At 40.3% G+C, this 19,235-nt stretch overlaps 2 protein-coding genes across 5 annotated transcripts; one reads left to right on the forward strand and one right to left on the reverse strand.

The window, feature by feature from the left end:
* Positions 1-848: 848 nt before the first annotated feature.
* Positions 849-7,097, forward strand: LOC116769343 (desmoplakin). The gene is made up of 9 exons (XM_032660418.2): positions 849-2,288; positions 2,718-2,951; positions 3,218-3,472; positions 3,631-3,834; positions 4,202-4,428; positions 4,799-4,901; positions 5,148-5,277; positions 5,477-5,586; positions 6,217-7,097. The coding sequence occupies exons 1-9, from the start codon at positions 1,047-1,049 to the stop codon at positions 6,328-6,330; spliced, it is 2,619 nt and encodes an 872-aa protein (XP_032516309.2). The 5' UTR covers positions 849-1,046; the 3' UTR covers positions 6,331-7,097.
* LOC116769342 (WD repeat-containing protein 44) lies at positions 6,599-18,994 on the reverse strand. 4 transcript variants are annotated; one of them, XM_032660415.2, is made up of 19 exons: positions 18,788-18,994; positions 16,457-16,601; positions 15,921-16,033; positions 15,463-15,551; positions 15,298-15,390; positions 14,885-15,004; positions 13,829-13,959; positions 13,446-13,545; positions 13,104-13,184; positions 12,758-12,893; positions 12,121-12,236; positions 11,525-11,648; positions 10,795-10,905; positions 10,285-10,338; positions 9,770-9,971; positions 9,170-9,301; positions 8,577-8,960; positions 7,866-8,459; positions 6,599-7,354 (listed from the first exon to the last, which is right to left on the reverse strand). In XM_032660415.2, exons 1-19 carry the CDS (start codon positions 18,853-18,855, stop codon positions 7,223-7,225), a joined length of 2,925 nt encoding a protein of 974 aa, XP_032516306.2. In that variant the 5' UTR covers positions 18,856-18,994; the 3' UTR covers positions 6,599-7,222. The 4 variants fall into 4 exon arrangements, with proteins under 4 accessions (XP_032516306.2, XP_032516305.2, XP_032516308.2 ...); XM_032660414.2 differs by having other exon boundaries at positions 6,599-7,357; XM_032660417.2 differs by lacking the exon at positions 14,885-15,004 and having other exon boundaries at positions 6,599-7,357.
* Positions 18,995-19,235: the final 241 nt, after the last annotated feature.

Genomic DNA, 19,235 nt, shown 5'->3' on the forward strand with positions numbered 1-19,235 from the left:
GAAGGCAAAGCAACTGCCTCTATACCATCTCAAGTAACAGAACTCAAATTAAAGCCTTTGACACACTAGGAAATGTTATCGATTTGAAGGAGTGGTATTGCGAGATTGAATTATTATGTTATGTGTTGTCAAAACACAAATCCATCACCACTTCTTTTTGTGCCACAGACGGCAAACTTGTAAACGGTCTACCTGATGGTGTGTGGCCGCAATCGCCCACGGATATTTTTGCAACACAAGGTTTGGCTTGAAGAGACAAGAAGGTCCCTATAAGTAAGATCTTTCCACATCCTGCAGGTAGACAAGAAACATAACCCAGACGCGTAGCTATTATCTTGTCGGTTAAAATAATAGCTACAACACCGATGTATACGAGCGTAGAGTTAATTATCCACGGTTATGGTGATGTTTGTTTAACTGGTGAGAACGGTTGATTCGAATATAGTTATTCTTTTAGTGAATCAAAAATACGTCTATTAAAACTCTATCTTGGTTATTAAAAACCAAAAATCTTTTTACAGTAATTTAAAAAGCTGGCTGAAGTATGGAAACGATATTATACAACGAATGAGGCCACTGATTCCGTAAAATAAACACCTGGTCATCAGTCGTGTGAAGCAGAAGATTCACACAAAAAATGTGATATCTTTTAGCTATCATTAAATCCGGACAAACATGTACTTTTAGCTATAAGTAATAAGTTTTTATATTTATTTTATGTAATAAATAATATTAAACTATCTGAATGACATATAATCAACGAATACTATAGACAAACTTCTTTGAAAAGTGAACTCCGATTTATGTATACCTATTTTCAGTTATAGTATCAGTATTTAGTTGTCACTGTCAAAGTCAATATGCATTTTGTAGCAACGGTTACTACTTTTGCAATCTAAACCAAACAAACATATTTTTTGTGTAAAAAATAAAAGAAACTATTTAATTTTAGTCAATGTATGATCATAAAAGATTATTTATATTATAAACTGATCATATACATATAATGGCTTTTGTGTTTTACTTGAAAACGTCGATGTTTTGTGATGAGTGAGACCGACGACACAGACGTTCTTTTGCTAATACCGCCAACGTTCTTTCTTGTGAATAGCTCCTGTTCCGAGGATTCGTTCCTCGAGTCCTCTAGAACGGTAGTTCACAAACCGGTTTCGTGCACTGCCAAAGTTATTGGAAAACTTGTTGATCAAGTGCAATCATTGGAATCTCGATTAGAAACCTTAGAAATAGACACAAGCAACACATTTTCCAGCCTGGGATCACGAAAAGTGTGGGATACGGAAAGTTTCGAGAATCGTAGTTTAGACCGCAGATGCTTTACATTTCCGCGTCGAAAGCGAAGGAAAACTCGGAAAGAAAGAAACGTATCTCACGTAAATCTTGACATAACAAACGAAAAACAACCCGTGTACAAACAGATTCTTGATCACAAGGCTTTGCATTTGACATTAAATGAATCACAAAGTATGGATGGTGATCTCAGCAGTATTACGTCTACACCGAGCAAGAAAACTGACAAACTTCTCCTACACGAAATAGATGAATTTCTAACTAAAGTGGAATCGTATCAAACACCTGAGAACAAAGCCAGAGATAGTACAATTAGTTCTGAAAATGTTATTCAAGCAACAGGTGACTATATAATGAAGTCTCTTGGCAATAAGAATACCGAGGACATACAGTTGCCTAGCGGTAGGGTGGTGTCCAGTAATATACTAGATAAATATATTTACTTGGTTAAGAACAAACAAACCCAATCCAATGCATCAACTTCAGCCCAAACTGATTCTGACGCACAAAACTTTTCCTCTGCCACAACTAGGAGTGAACTTGCAAATCACAATTGTGCTTCTACAAACATAAAACACGATACCAGATCTCCGAGTATGAGAAAATTAAATTTCTCCGAGAATAAAGACGTTCAACCTACATCAACTCCCAAAAGAAATACACAACCGAGATACTGCGATACATTCAAACCGTCTTCAAACAAAATACTAGAGAGAGCATCTAAAGTATTAGACAACTATAGGTCGCAAAGCTTTGGTCGTAATACTCAAAGTGTTACCACGGAAGCTAGTGATGTATCTTTTAAGAAGGATGATTTTAAATTACCACAAATGAAGCCTTTTTGCTTGGATCGTGACGGTTTTAAAATCGACTCCATCGAAACAGATTTGCTGAGTTTGAGCGAACTTTGGGGCGAGAAAGCTGATAAGAATGAAAAGTTTGACAACATTAAGTTAGAAGAAGAAAGATTGAAAAGAGAGGTGAGTCAGCACACTGACAGACAAATATTAAGGACTTGTGGAGAATATAGAATATGGTTTCAGTAGCAGTTGGCATGTTGGGCTTAGTGTAAAAACTTGTTTAATGTTGTCATTTAATGAAATAAAACTCTTTGTCTCACATCACTAAGTTTTCGAGGAAATTTTGGCAGTTCTAACTTTTTGCAAAGCATATTACAGTTAAAGCTTTAAATTCACTGAAAATTTCTTGGTTAAACACATTTAAGTTTAGTTCACTCACAAGATGAAACTTCTTAGACTTCAGTGGATTCACAGTAGGTGGCGGGTCCAACGAGGCATTTTGCTTAATATAATTGACCGATGAATCTTTAAGAAAACAAGCTCCATCATAGACAAAAAAATAATAATCTGTTATAGTTAAGTATATAAATTTATTGAAATATATTTCAGCATTGTGAGGTCATGATACAGCAGTTACAAAGGAAGTTACTAGAGCAACAGGAAAAGTTAGCCGTTGCTGTTAAAGTGGACCGTGCCAAGGACGCTGCCATACACAAACTGAGAGAGGCCTGGTTAAGACTGACGGGGAATCTGGACCAGGCCGAGGAGAGGCATCGGAATGCTCTGGACGAGATGAACAGGGAAGTTGATAACTTTAAAATGGTAGCCGATGAAGCACAGAAGGTACGTCTATTGGTTTTGGAGGGACCACACTTGTTTTATGGTATAAATTTTAGTATCAGACTTAATAGCTGTGAATCAATCTACAATATGAAGGTGTCTTTGAGAGCTTACTATCAGTAAACTAATCTAAGCTCTTGATTTATAGCATTTTGTCATTTAATCTCAACATACTTTTCTTTAATATTCTTCTGGTAACTTAGATTTCGTATATTATTTTTGTTGCAAAACGCTTTTGCATAATAATGGATTTCTTTTTTTTTTTGTAGAAAACAAATCATTTTGAAACGGAACTTTACAAAGCGTTGGATCTGGCGCATGACTACCAGGAGCAATGCAAACTGTTGACGACAGAAAAGAAGGATTTACAAGAGAGCTTTCAGAGTTTGCAAGCACAGAGTGCAGAAACAATGAAACTTAAGGAAAAAGAGTTGGCCAGTGTAAGAGAGAACTGTGAGACACTCATGAGGTTAAACAAACAGTCCTCTGACTGCGTCGAGAACTTGGAGGTAGCTTTGGCTAAGGTGAGCTCTTTGGACTACTTATAATTTAGTACAGGGAGATAAGAATGTTCCAAACACGACTAATATTTTCGTTAACTATTTATATATTTAAAAAAAACAGCTCATACATTTTGAACATAACGAAATAACGAGTAAAAACCTTTTAAAAATATTTACAGGAGAAAAACGATCACGAGAAGACTAAACTCAAAACTAGAGAATTGATGGAAACGATACACAGAATTGGACAAGACAAGATACAGCTAGAACAGGAGAGGGAAGCGGAAAGAGAAAGAGTTAACGAAGAGAAAGAGAGATGTAACATGCTAGAGGCAGAACTCGCTGCCATGAAGGAGCAGTGTGCGGAGATACAGAACAAATATGTTAGTATATGTGTATATACGTGTGTTGTAACCGTGTTCTGGTGGCGTCACATTGCATATGAGTGTGTTTGCCCGGTCGGAGACTATCTGAAGTATGGCATGGGCAAGTTCTACAATGTTTTTCAAACACAGGCCACGGAGGATTCTATCCACTCCATAACTATCATGCCATATGTAATCAAACACATCCGGTAACATCAGGTGGTTAACGTGAAGCCAAAATACAGTTACGGAGAGGACAGACCCCTTACGAAGCTCTGTTTTGATCCCCATAAGATATTACGATCAGCCAAAAACGTAGAGCACGGACTCTTAGAAAATCAGAAATTTGAAGTGGCTTGAGAGCTTACCATTTCCATATTTCCAGGACACCGTCAAGTCCGAAGCGGAGAGTCTCCAAGAACAGCTGGAGGTGGAAAGGAAGGACCTGAAGCGTCACTATCAGGCGCAGTTGGAGGCGGCCGTTCTGGGCAAGCTGAGGGAGTTCCAGGGACAGCTCGAGCTGGCGGAGGCGGATATGGAGCGCGCGGCCCGGGATAGGGAGCGAGCGGCCGCCCAGAAAGCGGACCGGACCGTCGCCGCCGTACGGGAACAGTTAGTACAGGATTAGGAGACACACAGACACGTGGGCTTGTGGGATGCGATCAGCATGAATAAATATTAAAATATGCAGGATTCGAACCCGCAACCTAAAAGATAGGCTGCCTTTTGATTGAACATTTGAACTGTCGCGATGGAAGTCTGATAACTTTGATTAGGATTTCTAATCCTGGTCAGAGACCAACTTACATTCAACATCAGCTTTTCAACGAGCTTTGACTTTAAAATAACAACAAGGAACTAATAGTAAGGCCGTCATATTAAAAAATAACACAATTTTATGTTTCTTAAAGCTATCTCACTACTTTAACTAACTTTACTTTCTAAAAATTAGCGAAATACTAACTTAGTATACGTGTTGTAGGCACAAGTTGGAGGTGAACGTGTTGGAAGAGAAGCAGAAGGAGGAGATCAAGCTGTACCGACTCCAGCTGGCGCAGGCGCAGGAGAAGATCGGCCTACTCGAGGTCGGTTCCAAAAACATCACTAGTGGGACGAGATAGAGTCAAATTTTTTTTAAAACGTATTTTGCAGGATATAAGACTTAATAACATATAGCTAATGTATTTATCTTGTTATTTAAGTACAGATCACTGACTTAACAACAATTTTGTATTTATTTTTAATAAACGCTTTCAGTGCTAAGGCACTCTATATACCCTAATTGTATTTAGTCCCGTCCTTCATGCTATAAGTAATGTCACTTCTTCCAGAGCAAGTTGTCGAGTTACCGCCGAGGCCGCGGTGAGCTCGCGGCTCAGTTGCACGGCGTGATGCAGGCGCAGTGGAAACAAGCGCTCACCATACTCACCAGGCAACACGCCTCGCACTACAGGGAGGACGGTGAGCACACACACGCACACACACACGCACACACATACGCACGCACGCATACACCAATTGCAATGATAATATGTTTATGCGGATATAAATATTTATAATCTGTTTATCAGTTACATTAAAACACCAGTCCGTGCTAGTGCGGTGTTGTGAACCCGACACTTCTTACAATAATATTATCACATTAAACGTTACATTTCAGTGCCGACGCCGCTGGCCAACGAGTTCTCCCTCCAGCCTCCCCTGTCTCCACCCAACAAGGAGCACTCAGGGAACATCAGTGATCACGAGCTTCAGCAGTACATACAATTGGTGAATATAATTCACATATACTAGTTTTTTCTGCGACTTCGTTCGCATGGATTTGGGAACGGGTTCAGAGATAGTGATTTAAAACTGTACATAACCAACATAGTACAGCCTGTATCTCGTGTATCACACGCGGCACAAATGTTACAGCTTCATCTCGCGATAAACTCCCGCCGACGTAGTAATCTGACGTGTGAGCTACTTTTGGTTAGTGTCATCAAAAAGCTCTGAAGTAGTTTTTTCATAAAAAAACAACAAACACCTATACATCTGTACTGTTACAAGTGGCGCCATCTGCGCCGTACTAATCATAATTACTATAATCCTTACAATTATTGTTATGACTGATTGTAATTACTTATAACACTGAACCATTGTAGCTTTGTAATGGCAACATACAAGTATCTACTTGTATTTGAAAACTATAAACACTGGCCTCAGCCATATTGTAAGACGTTACTGGAAGTAACGCTGAAGATTGAAAAACAAGTCTGAAACTGTTCCTGGAACACTCCCTCGCGACGTTAGTAGGATAGGATAGGATATATTATAACATTAAGCAGTATCCCCGAGGTCAGTCTCCTCTAACATCTAATGTTTAATAAATATGTTAATTTAGAGTTATTATTTCAGTTACTGTCGAAGCCCCCCGGTCACATTGCGGAGCCACACAAACCTGATGAAGAACCAACCCGCGAGCGACGAGAACGGGGGCGAAGTCTCCAAAAGCCGCCGTGGAAGGCCTAGCACAAACGTATCGTAATCGTTGGAGCTGCGACCGATGCAGTACATTTTGTCTCGTATTGAAGTCACCTCCGCGACTCAATAGTCCGATAGGAAGCAACTCTTAATGTAAAATTGAGAAGATTCAATAAGAGGCGGGTTCATTTTGGTTGTAATTTAAAACGGTTAATAAAATAAGACAATTCCTTCCATACATTCCATAAATATGAATAATTTGAATAAAGTTATATTTAAAAACATTTTTTATAATTCTCATACAACGAAACGAGTGTAAGTAATATAACGATTTATTACATGGTAAATGCGACCTACAATATACACTGAACATCTTTATACAAACAACATGGCATCGGGTAGCTTAGAGATACGACCACGTCGGCTGCGTCGGGGCAAGATACAAAAATATTACACTTACAGTAAATGTACACTGAAACGAGAACAAGCGAACGATCCGGCGATGTCCCGAGTACAGTAGTGACGCGCCGCACGAGCAGCGCCACCGGACACACCTAACATATAAATTCATAGTCGAATATTCAACTTCAATAACAAAAGGCGTTTTTTATATAAATCTCATAAACACTCCCGAAACAGATATATATTACATTGCTTTATATATTAACAAACATCGATATACACAACGATCGGATGCACTCGCGCGGGACTCTCAGAACTTAACAATGAAGATAATTTATAAGACATGTTCAAAGAATCCCGGAAACAGTGTTGCTCACACTAAGCTTAGCGTGAATGTACGCACAGAATAAATACACGGCCGAGCGGGGGGAGGGAAGGGAGGAAATACTTTATCTGCGATTAATATAGCTCGCCGTTTAAACTACGCGTGTGGGAGTGCGTGTTGACGATCCTTGTGTGTGTGTGTGTGGCCCGCCTACTACTGTAGCGCGGAGGCCGGCAGCGAGCTGTGTTTGGGTCTCGCCCGGTGCACGAACACCTTAATGACCCCGCTGAAGTCGGCGCTCACCAGCACGTGACCGGCCTGCGACGACGACACCAGACCCTCGCCCTTCTGAAACACACGATGACTAGAGAGGTTACGAAACGAGGTTACTGGAACATGTTACACGTCACATGGAGTGACAAAGCTCCACCGACATATAACCCTCCTCCCCTCATTCGATCATTTATATGGAAGCAAAAAATAGCCCCACTGGTATAACTACACGTGTCAAATACGTATGAGAGCTGCTGAGAGGCGATATTCCCAAGGTGATCATTAGTAAGGTGAGGTAACTTTGGTAGGTGGCAGAGCCTAGCTGTGGTCTAATAACTACAGTTTGAACATGCGCTGGCTCGAACGGGAAACGACCACACTCTCACAGCAGATCGGTGTGAAGTAGTCTTTAACGGCTCCGTTTGGACCGATGAGTGAGGGAGACGGTTGCCCTTTCCCTCTCCCTCTCCCACAATCAAGGTCAGCCACGCATCCGCAACGTCTCTTATGTGGCAGATGTCTATGGGCGACGGTGATTACCTTCCATCATTGAAACAAAAGAAAGTAAACAGTATGAACTCACGGCGTCCCCGGCGTCCCCGGCCGCGCCGCTGGCTGCCCTGCCGCGCTCCTCGCGCTCCGTTATTGTCCGTATCATGTGGTCGGGGTTGGGCGCGAACACGGCGCACGTGACCACCGCGTTGTGCGCCTTGATGCCCTCCCAGAAGTCGTTCCTGTCCCTCCTCACGGACGTGAACTTGGAGTAGTCGTGGCAGGTCTTCCAGATGTAGATGCACTGGTTCTCCGAGCCGCTGACTATGTACTTCCCGTCGTGGGAGAAGGACGCCTTTATCTGACTGGACACGTTCACGTATCCCTTGTACTTGCAGGACAGGTTGAGGTCCCGCAGGTCGTAGAGCCTGATGCGGCTGTCGTTGGAGGTGACGAGTATCTTGTCGTCGTTGGGCATGGGTTCTATGCCGCTGATCTTCTGTCCCGTGGAGTTCTTGCCCCGCGTGGAGCGCACGTCTATCTGCGTGTGATACTTCAGCTGGTCCGTCGTGTAGAAGATGCACCTGCCGTCGTACGTCCCGACCACGGCGAATTTGCCGTTCTGACAAAAGTTTGCTGCCGTTATTAGCTTCGTCTTGCCGTCCACCTCGTTCCACACGGCCACCTGCGGATTGCGACTTATTTTGTGAAAAAGTTCAAACACAAACTGACCCTGTCATTCTACGTATCGAAAGTCCTCCCTCTCCTATAGCTGCTATAAATAAACAACTAGGCTCCGTACCTTCTTATCGGGTATGTCCCACAGCCTCAGTTTCCCGTCCAGACTGCCCGAGAGGAAGTACCTGTCGTCCCTCGGATGGAAGACGATGGCGGTCACGAAGTCGATGTGTTGGAAGCAGCACAGACACTCGCCCCGGGAGATGTGCCACAACCTGACCGTCTTGTCCATGGAGCTGGATAGCACGAAGTAGTTCTTGGACCACGACACGTCCAGCAGGTCGGACGTGTGGCCGGAGTACGTGCAGAACGGCTTGGGACAGAAGGGGGCGGAGGGGCCGAGGGGCGTGTCCTCCGGGGACGGGGGTGGCGCCGCCATAGACGGCAGGGACTCCTGGGAAGGAGTCGGCGAGGATTTCTTCTCTGCGTTGTATTTGGTTCGCATGTCCTGTTACATGGAATCTATTTAGTGACTTACAATTGATACTCACTCAGTAACTATAATTTGGATACGAAGGCAAAAAAGCCGCCTATATCTACTTTGACAAAGTAAAATCCTTGTGAGACCACAACTGGGATAATATTAGATAAGTACTATCAACATCTAATACGAAATATAGTATAATTTATATTCATTGTCCATGTTCATGTGTGTACCTGGAACAGGTGGTAGGCGTCCCTGGTGACCCAGATCCTCAGTAGCCGGTCCTGGCCCGCCGTGGCCAGCAATCGCCCGCACACGCTGAACTTACAACACCACACCGCCCCGGCGTGCGCCGAACCCATCTCCTGCACAACAACCAGTTAGGGACGGGGAACCGAACGTGCAGCTCTCAGTATAACAGATAAATCACTTTGCGGTATGGGCTATAGCGTACAGTGCTTTCGGTTACGTCACATATCGACGGTGATTCATTACATAAATTCAGACAATCGACTGTTTTGTGGTTTGAACATAACTGTGTCCATAGAGTCGACACACGGAACCCATGATGAATTAGTTTTGTGTAGAGATCCCTAATTTCGCACGAAATGTGATTACATTTAGCGAATGATCTATCTTCAACGAAGAATTGAGAAGTACAGGCGACTGGACTAAACATTTAAAACAATTCCTAAAGGAGATATATTTGTAGGTAGGTAGGTATTTATTGTGCATGTATCTAATTTACAATGCCCTGACTACCCTATGGTTGGCTTGAAGATACATGTGTGTGTGTGTTTGTGTGTGTGCGTGTGTGATAAAATATAAGTCACCTGAACATATCTGACACATCCGTCGAAGTCGTAAGGTCCTTTGTGTGAGTTAGAGGCCTTCAGTTTAACGTTATGTTCTCCCCTGACCTCGTCCACTATGTCCGCCACGTCCTCCTTGTGACGCGCGTGGGACACCTCCTGCGCCAGGGACTTGGCCGCGTCCACGGTCTTCTTCACCGTGGAACCGAAGAAACGCTTCAACCTGACGCACACATCGATGTGTGAACCGATTACGATAGTATAAGAGGTTAGTTAAAAACACGAGTTAGGGAACAAAACGAAAACGGAATTAGTTGGCAGTTCAAAGGAAAAACATTTTTAATGCACACAAAATAAAAGTCATTTTACATTGTGACAAACTACTTGTCATAACTTTCGTATTAGTATGGGTATGTACATATGGATGTGAGTGTGTGTGTGTGTGTGTGCGTGTGTGTGTGTGTGTGTGTGTGAGTGAGTGTATGTATGTGTGACCACACGCTATTCAGTTTCAAAGCAAACCGTTCCCCAATCACCTCACGTTGATGTTGTCCTGGGAGTGGCACTTCACTAGATCGGCGCGGATCAGACTGAATCATTGAATATTAACATTACTCAACCTCACTCGCGGCGACTTGACGTACACACGGGAACAGTTCAGGAAGTTGAAATATCCCTCGGAGTAATAAGATAGCTCTTTAATAGTATGTTGTATGTATTCTACTTAGTCGTAAAAGAGAGAGCTTGTGTGTACGTGTGTGATATATACAAGAAGAATATTCGCAACGGATTTTGATGATGAATTTCTTACAATACTCCGAAATGCTGTAACCCATCCCCCCGAACAACACACAGGATACAAGATATCGCTACATACAGCGTATTCCACAAGGAACACACACACCGCGACCGACACTACAGACGACGGCAGCTGTCGCCGGCTGCCGGCTGACATGTGTATAACATTAAAAACATCCTTTGTATCCCTGTAGACAGGAGCACAGGCGATATGAATCAAGTCGCGGTAGAAGCCTAGTATACATTACTTGTCTGTCCGCCTCTTGATGCCGGTGGGTCGGTCCGCGCCCTCCTTGCCGGCGTCCCTGGCCTCCTGCTCCGCCCCCACACACACACTCTCACTCTCTTCATCAGTTTCTCTATAAAAGAACGGTTTTATAAACATACATATATATATATATATTATTTAAAAATATAATCAAAGCAACTATGGGAGCATCAATAATACTTTGGAACTAATATTCCGACCAACGGCATAGTAGTTCTATATACGAGGCGTATTCAACTTAATCAGAACTTCAAACAGCCAAAGCCGTCACCCGCAGGTAATAAGCGCTACATCCACAGCACGTGACACGAGGCGCTACAAGCTGGTGGCCTGGGCGCGGTACGGAAACATAAAGCGGAGTCGGCGCGAGCGAACCGTGCGAGACCTAGTGCATAGACTGAGAGTGGACAGAGCCGGCAGCGGCGTGGACGGAGAGCGCTGCAAGCCGCCCGCACTCACACACGACCTTTTACGCCAAATACTCTTTGGCTTCGTCTGCGGGCTGGAAATGTACACTGATGTTATAGAAAAATGTCATTCCTACTGCCCGGGCTCAACATGTGGCGCGGTCATGTGTAAGGGTCTTTACACACTGTAGTAACGGACGAAACCATTTTAAACTCCATAGGACCATAAAGTGACACATCGTGTTTCCAGTGTGGAATAGTGAATGGTCTCCTTATATATATTTCCTTATGTATTTACGTCACCTGGTGTTCTCGCCGTCGTTCGTCCGCCCGATGTACTCCGAAGTGAGCCTCATGATGTGCAGACTGAGAGGGTTGATGCACTGAGGGAGCTTGTGTTCGGCCACGCTGAGAGGCATGCGCTCACCTGCGACGAGATAGCGGCTTATATGGAAGAATATACAGAAACACAGTCGCCGCAGGGTTACAGAGTAAATTACTCTAAAGACTGACTTATAAGCCTGGATTCCTTCGAGTTAGTAAATTGATTACATCAGTTGAGATGCGTTGTTTTCGCTTTATATAAAATACCGAACGTCATCTCCGGCTCGATGTATTCAGCAAAAAAACAATCAGATTCTTTTGACTACTATTACTCTGATATTAATTTTCTATAACAATCTGACAAAACACGCTCTTTCATCAGAGCTAGTAATAATTTTAATAAGTTTATAGTCAGGAATAAATTGCGGGTAGTTTTAAATCCGGCTCTTATACTGTATATTACAACTATATTTTAATGTAATTAAGGAACAATTTTTTTGCGTATATTATTTGTATTTGCCATAAAACTTAAGAGCATTATTTTAACATGTATTCATCTTAACAGCCAATGTCACCTGTGTCCAGGTTGAGCACGGTGACCTGTTCCAGTATTTCCATGTCTGAGAGCGGTCGCGCGGCGTGCTGAGGGGAATCCCCGGCCGAGCGCCGACGTGCGCGGCACTCTGTACGTCTGGATGGGAATATACATTAATGTTATAACCATATTATTGTGTTTCTAAAAGAAAAAAAGTTTTTTTTAATAAAACTAATGTTTTCGGATTCACTACTCGTTTTTAACGTCACGACATTTTCGTCTCGCCTTTGATCTTTTTTCTTTATATTTATATCATCAAGTATGACATCGCGTAAGCTTCGGTTGATAAGGTTCTCGTGTATTAACTTCGGCCAAACAAAACCGTAAAATATTAAATCATTAAAACATTATATTTTTCCGAATGATAATGTTTTATATATGTATTTTGGGAAAAATTTCATAATATGTAACTAATTGTGGACCCTACGTCAATTAGTATCATAAGAACATAGACCGTAAAAATTTTTGAAAAGAGACTAGTTATAAAATTTATTAAAAAAACCTATGAAAATTTCCCATTATAGTACTATGTGATTGGAAATGATAGCGCAACACTTATACTAAAAGAGTATTTTGGTGTGCATTTTGTGGATGCATCCTATAGCCTGGACACTCACTTGGAGACCGATCCTAAGCTGGAGGTGCCCGTCGGTGGCCGGCCCTCGCTGTGAGTCCTGCCGGTGCCGCAAGAGGCCTCGATACTATCACCACTATAAGCTTTCTCTTCATCCTGAGGCTTCACCACATAATCTCCTGCCCAATCACAAAAACTTATTCATTGTCGGACCAAAAACTATGGATTCAACAATATTTGACAATATGTTTTTGGCAAGGAAGCAAAATAACTGGTAACCAGAAAATATTTCAGCAACAGTCGATTCGATTACGGGATACAAGTATGTTGCATTGCGACGAATATTGATAGAGATCGGACCCGAGAGGCGTTGAGAGTGAATGACGCACCTTTAACGGCCTCCCGAATGTCCAGCGTGGAATGGGGCTTCAGAGTAGAATCACGAGACTCGCGAGTTATTGAAGAATCCGCTGATACAAAAAAACAATTTTTTTAGACGATATTCTTATAAATTTCGTATTTTCACACAAATCTATTACAGATAGTGTTATTGGCAATTTCATTTTAAAATTCGAATATATATTTTAAAAAAAAACGCAAATAATAAAATCAATGTGAATATATTATTCTTTAAATGTATTGGTTACTTTTTAATTTTATATGAAACGGTTCAAACTAGTGACGACTTTCCAAGGACTTCCGTCGGTTCCTAGTCAGTGTTCCGCACGTACCGTATTTGGTGGACAGTTCCAGTTCGTCTCTGAACTCTCTGGTGAGCGACTCGATGGTGCTGGCGGGACTCGGTAACGCCGCGCTTACCGAAGACGCTGGCTGGTGTACATGAAGAGGAGATGCGACGTAACGACATATTACACAACAGAAAAACGAAAATAAACAGCTCTCCGCTATTAAACTGTTTATCTTTAGTTCATATAAGTGTGATACGGAGACATAAAAATTACTTATCAAAAGTATACACAAAACAGACATTGTACATGATGGGGACTAAACTACAACATCAATAGTAACTCAATGAAAATTGCTTTCTCGTGGACAATTAATGAAAAAGTTTAAATATTTCAACAATATTTCCTATTAAAATGAATCCCCTCACCTCAACAATCAGAGTCTCTAGCTGCGGTTTGTCTATCCTCCTCATGTAACCGATATCATCAGTGTCTGTTGTGCAGACGCTGAGATTGTCCCCGTCGGTCGTAGACAGGGATTGGGAGCCGTGAAGTTTGTCTGTGCCGGGCATTTAATATTTAGACAAGTATCGATCACTTTTGTCAATAATTATTGAAGATCACAACAACAGTCATCTTTTATATGACTCGTCCAGTGCGCAGCGGCACCGGAAAAATATATTGCATTTTATATTAAAATAATATATAAATATAAGAAAAAACGTTGCACTTCTATAAGACGGTTGTTGTGGACTACAGGCTACAGCACTTGAAGAGTGGCGATAGAAAATATAACCTGTTTTAAATACGTGACGTGTTGGTCGTATATGGATATGTAGGGACTGGATTTGTTGTTTGAGGGGGGGCCACTTACTTCCGATTAAGACGACGAATATTGACAGGCAGCAAACAGAACAGAAGGTTGTTATTGTGCAAGAAATGTAGGAGAAGAAATAAGGCGGTTGGAAGATGTCGCCGACTTCACTTCTAGCTTCATGCGTTACTCTCGAGGAAATCAAGAACAATACTCACTTTTATTATTCTGTTCATCGACCGGATGCGACCATTTCGCTCTAACGCCAACATGTAGAGAGAGAAGGGACTAGTTGTGGAGGAGTAGGGGGAGGTCCAAGATATATATATTACTACTATACTCACTGTTTATCGATGGCTCTGATTATTTCTAATTTTTGGACAAACAGAGGATACGGTCGTGATAGAATTATTTACCTTGATGTTTGAGGTCGATAGAAGTATCATAACTACTTGCATCAAAATAAACATGCAAAGGGTTCTTACTTAAGATTCATACCTCTGTGTAGTGGCTTCCCGCGAAAGATCTGGACCAGAGAAGTAGGATTTGGAAAGAAAGAAAGGGATAATACTTTAGGTTCCACTTACAACTTTTCCTGGATCACGCGAGGTAGTGTATATAGTGCTTTAGCTGGTTTGGGTATGGGTAATACATACAATCAGCCACTCACTTCGTTTTCTTCTCCTAGGTGGCGCTATAGGACCAGCTCGTGGGGCGCTAACGCTGACGGTGGTCCCGCGGCATACCTTCAAACTGTTCGCCTTGGTGCTGGCGATCACATCCGGCTCCACTGGGGAGAGAACCAGGTATAAGACCCCCCCTCGTACACTAACTATATTAACTCGTATGCTCTCGATGGTTTCCAATAATTATACAACATAGATGGGCCCTGCGTTTATAAATGGCTCGGATGTTTGGCCTTCCTTGTCCGATTTAGAAATATATGATGAGAATAGCACAATTTTATTGCGACGCAAGTCCAAATACATGGCTCCGTTCGCCTTCCATTACAATCCAAGTTAAGTCGAAGTATAAAAGTTGGTTAAATTAAGCACAGTAACAAAAAAAAAACAAATTTCTTACCGCTTTGCGTCCTATCCACCATGATGGGTTCGTCAGTGACGTGTGAGAGTTCCCGGGGCGCGGTCACTGTGTGCGTGGAATCTCGGATATTCGCTGTACCGACAGTTATCAACGAATCATCATCTATTTAACCTTATAACATTAAATCTATAATATTCAACTCACGATGCGATTCAGCGGCTCCGCTTAGAATTCTCCCGATCCTACCAAGTGACGTCATGCTCTGAAGACTCATTGTGTCGTGTGATATTATTCTACAATACCAAAGACACATATTGCTTTCATCATAGCATACAGTACATTGGAAACACAGTCAAATATTTCAGTCTTGAACTGTTTTAGTCAATTCATTCGCCACGGTTCGGACAGGGAATATATTGTGTTGTTATTGACTTTTGATTATGTTTCTCGTTTTGAATATAAACCTTGTTTCAATCAAACTAATTTGGGTAAAAGATACAAACAAGCAATATGAGCCACTTGCAATCCGCGGTTTTAAAATTGTTTTTTTTTAGAATATAAGCTAATAATGTACCATAATTTTTGATTTTTTTCTAATATTATCTATTTTTCTCATCGTAGATAAAAACTATTTCTCATATATATGGTAAATATTAACATACTTGAAGGGGTGTTCCATGGGTGCTGCCAGTGGTGCCCCCGCCTCCGGCTCATCTTCCTCCTCCGTCTGCATGCATCTCCTCAACTCCTGGAAACGTCGTCTTTCTTGCACCACCTGTTAATATTATTCATATTATACTAGTTCTTGCCTGCGACTTCGTTCGCGTAGGCTGGTATTTGGTTCAGAGATAAAATAGTAGTGAGTAACTGAGAGGAAGAGTCGATTATATTCTGCGTAACGTAATGATATACAAAATATACCTATCACGCCCTAAAGGTACTAAAAGAAATCCCTTTTTATGAGTTAATTTTATTTTTTTCTATATTCTAAGCTCCATTATAAAAGGTTCATCCATATTTACTTACAATTTTTTTTCCGTCAAAATAAAACACATCCATACACCCCAACACCCACCCACACACACACACACACACACACACTTCTATACACTCATACATCATACATCCATAAATGCCCAGAAACTTTCGCATTTATTCCATTCTTAGGACTATAGAAAGTGGTGCTAACATTACATACATTTTTGACTGTATTCCTATCTTCCTGAACTGTTTCTATGGGCGTGCTGGCTGCAACCACTTGTGGCGTCTCTTCAGCTTTGCTCGTTTTATCTTCACCATTACTCTTCTCTGACAAACTGATACTCTTACATAATGAGGATCTCCTAAACAAAATCATTCTTATGATATTTTTATATGTTTTATGCAATTTCGTTATATGAATGGAATGTTATTTTTTCTTTATTACTTATTACGTTAGTTATCAATTTCTTAGAACTCTGCTACATGTCTAAAGTAAACCTGTTTGATACACTAACCTAACGTCTATTGCTTCTTTGGAATACACAAATTTGAGAAGTAAACAATGAAGTGTTCCTAAGCATAGAATAAGACCAGTTCAGAGCCCATGTAAAAGTAAACATTTTAGATTTTTTTAAAACACAACATAATAACTAAATAGACCCATAGAAACAACTGGTATACTTGCTCTACTGATGAAAGGATCTGTCCAATATCATCTTGACGGAAAGAAAAAAGTGAAGAATTATTGTTAGAGAAAAAATAGTAAATCTTATATAAAAAAGATATATTTAACCCTTACAAGGTACCAATAAAGTATACAAGAACAGTTCCCAGTAATTAATTGATAAGTCGTCACTCCAGCTCATCCAATAAAACAGGTTTAAAAAGAAAAATCTGGAACACTATATAAGTGTAACAAATGTACGAGTAATGTGCAGTTCCCCGAATTTAACACAATGGACACTCAAATATGAAGATACATTGACAAACCGTCGAAAACCTTCAAAGATCTTAAAAAAGCCACAGACATCTCTGCTAGAATTGAAATAGACACAGTAATTCTTTACAACAAATTCCTATTAAGACTAATCAAGAAAATTATCTGATCAGCACATGTACAGCCAGGAAATATAAATAAGTATATATATAGGAAGATAATAATTTTCTACCTCGGCCGAGTGAATGCTCAAAACTCAATTGTATTCTCATAAACTGTTACCATCAAGTCTACCCTCTGTGGCAGCCATGAGCAAGATGAATTGACCCACAACTATTATTTACCGTGGAATTTGGCTTCAGCGGCCATAATGTAAACTATACACATATTATACACAGACAACGATGTCATCGACCTTCAAAACCAATGAATGGATTCAATTTATGATTTTGCTGATATGTTAATTTTCATACAAACACAATCAATCGATAGGAGTTTCTCATACGAGTTTAAAAAATCTTTAGTATTATGATACAAATTTCACAATTAAAAATTTAAATAAAACTATCAATGTTTCTTGGGTTTGCTCTGAGATTTTATTATGCCATATTTGACTCAAAGTTATGACTAGTTTACAGTAACAGGGATCGCAAACACATACAATCAAAGTGCCTCTCAAGTGGTCTTATTTTTTGTTATTATAATATCTTAACACCCTCACATATTCTGAGTCATGTGTGCGATTTCAAGTAAAAGCCAGAGAAAACTAAGAAATGCAAATACAAAATGATATATAGTTCTGTAAAAACTTTAAGTATTGTTGTTATAGATATTTAATATCAATAGCAAGCGATTTTTGTTAATCTGAAACAACATATGAATATATTAATATCTGCCTGAGGTGCACCTTGGTTGTCTATATACTACATATATAAACTTATATATTTGTAAATGTTTGTATGTTTAAGAAAAACAGAATTTTTCTATACAATATTAGTGAGGTAAGCTAAAGCTGTTATAGTTACTATGAAATGTATAAATATAATTCTCATCTAACCTGACAGATAACCTGCCTTTCTTTATTCTAGAAAGATTTTCCGTAAGATGCTAGACAGGTTTGTATTCAGTCAGTGGTAAGTTGCTCATAAACAGAACATAACACACGTAAATATAAATGATAATTGAGAAGTCTTAACACAGGAATATTTTTGGAAAAATATAATTCATTTAAAACTAACTTACTTTATGGAGTAGCAAAATAATAGAAGCGATTTTGACATAACAAATATTTACTAACAACCAAATTGAACCAATATACACAACTTACTGACCAAGAATGAATACATTTGGTATATAACTACACCCCAGACTTAACCAGTAATCAATTGAACTAACTGTAACACCAAATAATCACCTGCCGATACCAAGGACGTATAAAAGTAGGAAAACATCTGTTTAAGTACTACTATCTAGCGAAACCAGTTTTTCGGACTCGATAAGTTATATAAACGGTGCCAGTGTTTACTAACTGAAGCAAGGTGTATAGTATTCTGATAATATGTTTAGTTTAACGCAAATATTCCTTTGAAATTATATTTTAAAAGAACTTACTTCGAACCCTTGACAGGCGTGAATTCTTCAGCATCAAAAAACTCTTCAGAATCGCTACTGTCGTCCATGTTGTCGGTATATGTGGTCAATCACTTAAAACTTTATAAAAAAATTAAATAAAGTCATCTAGATCACGGTTTACATTAGAGTTATTTGAGACACAAAGTTAATACAATTTTCACCAACCATTTTCTATTATACGACATGTCGCACTGACGTTTGTCATGAATGACAGGTTATTGTGATTGCTCGTTGCGTTCCAAAACCAGTAGTTAAATCATGTGCCATATTAAAAAATATATATAAGTTGTGTGCTTTAAACAAAATTACTGTTAAATTAGGTTTAAGACTTCACCCCCCCCCTCTTCCTATATCACATCCATATTTTGGTAACTACACAATTTCGTAACTATTTTTAAATATTTATAAAATACAGCTTTCGGTATAA

This window comes from Danaus plexippus, chromosome 5, assembly GCF_018135715.1.
Source record: "Danaus plexippus chromosome 5, MEX_DaPlex, whole genome shotgun sequence".
NCBI classification, from domain to species: domain Eukaryota; kingdom Metazoa; phylum Arthropoda; class Insecta; order Lepidoptera; family Nymphalidae; genus Danaus; species Danaus plexippus.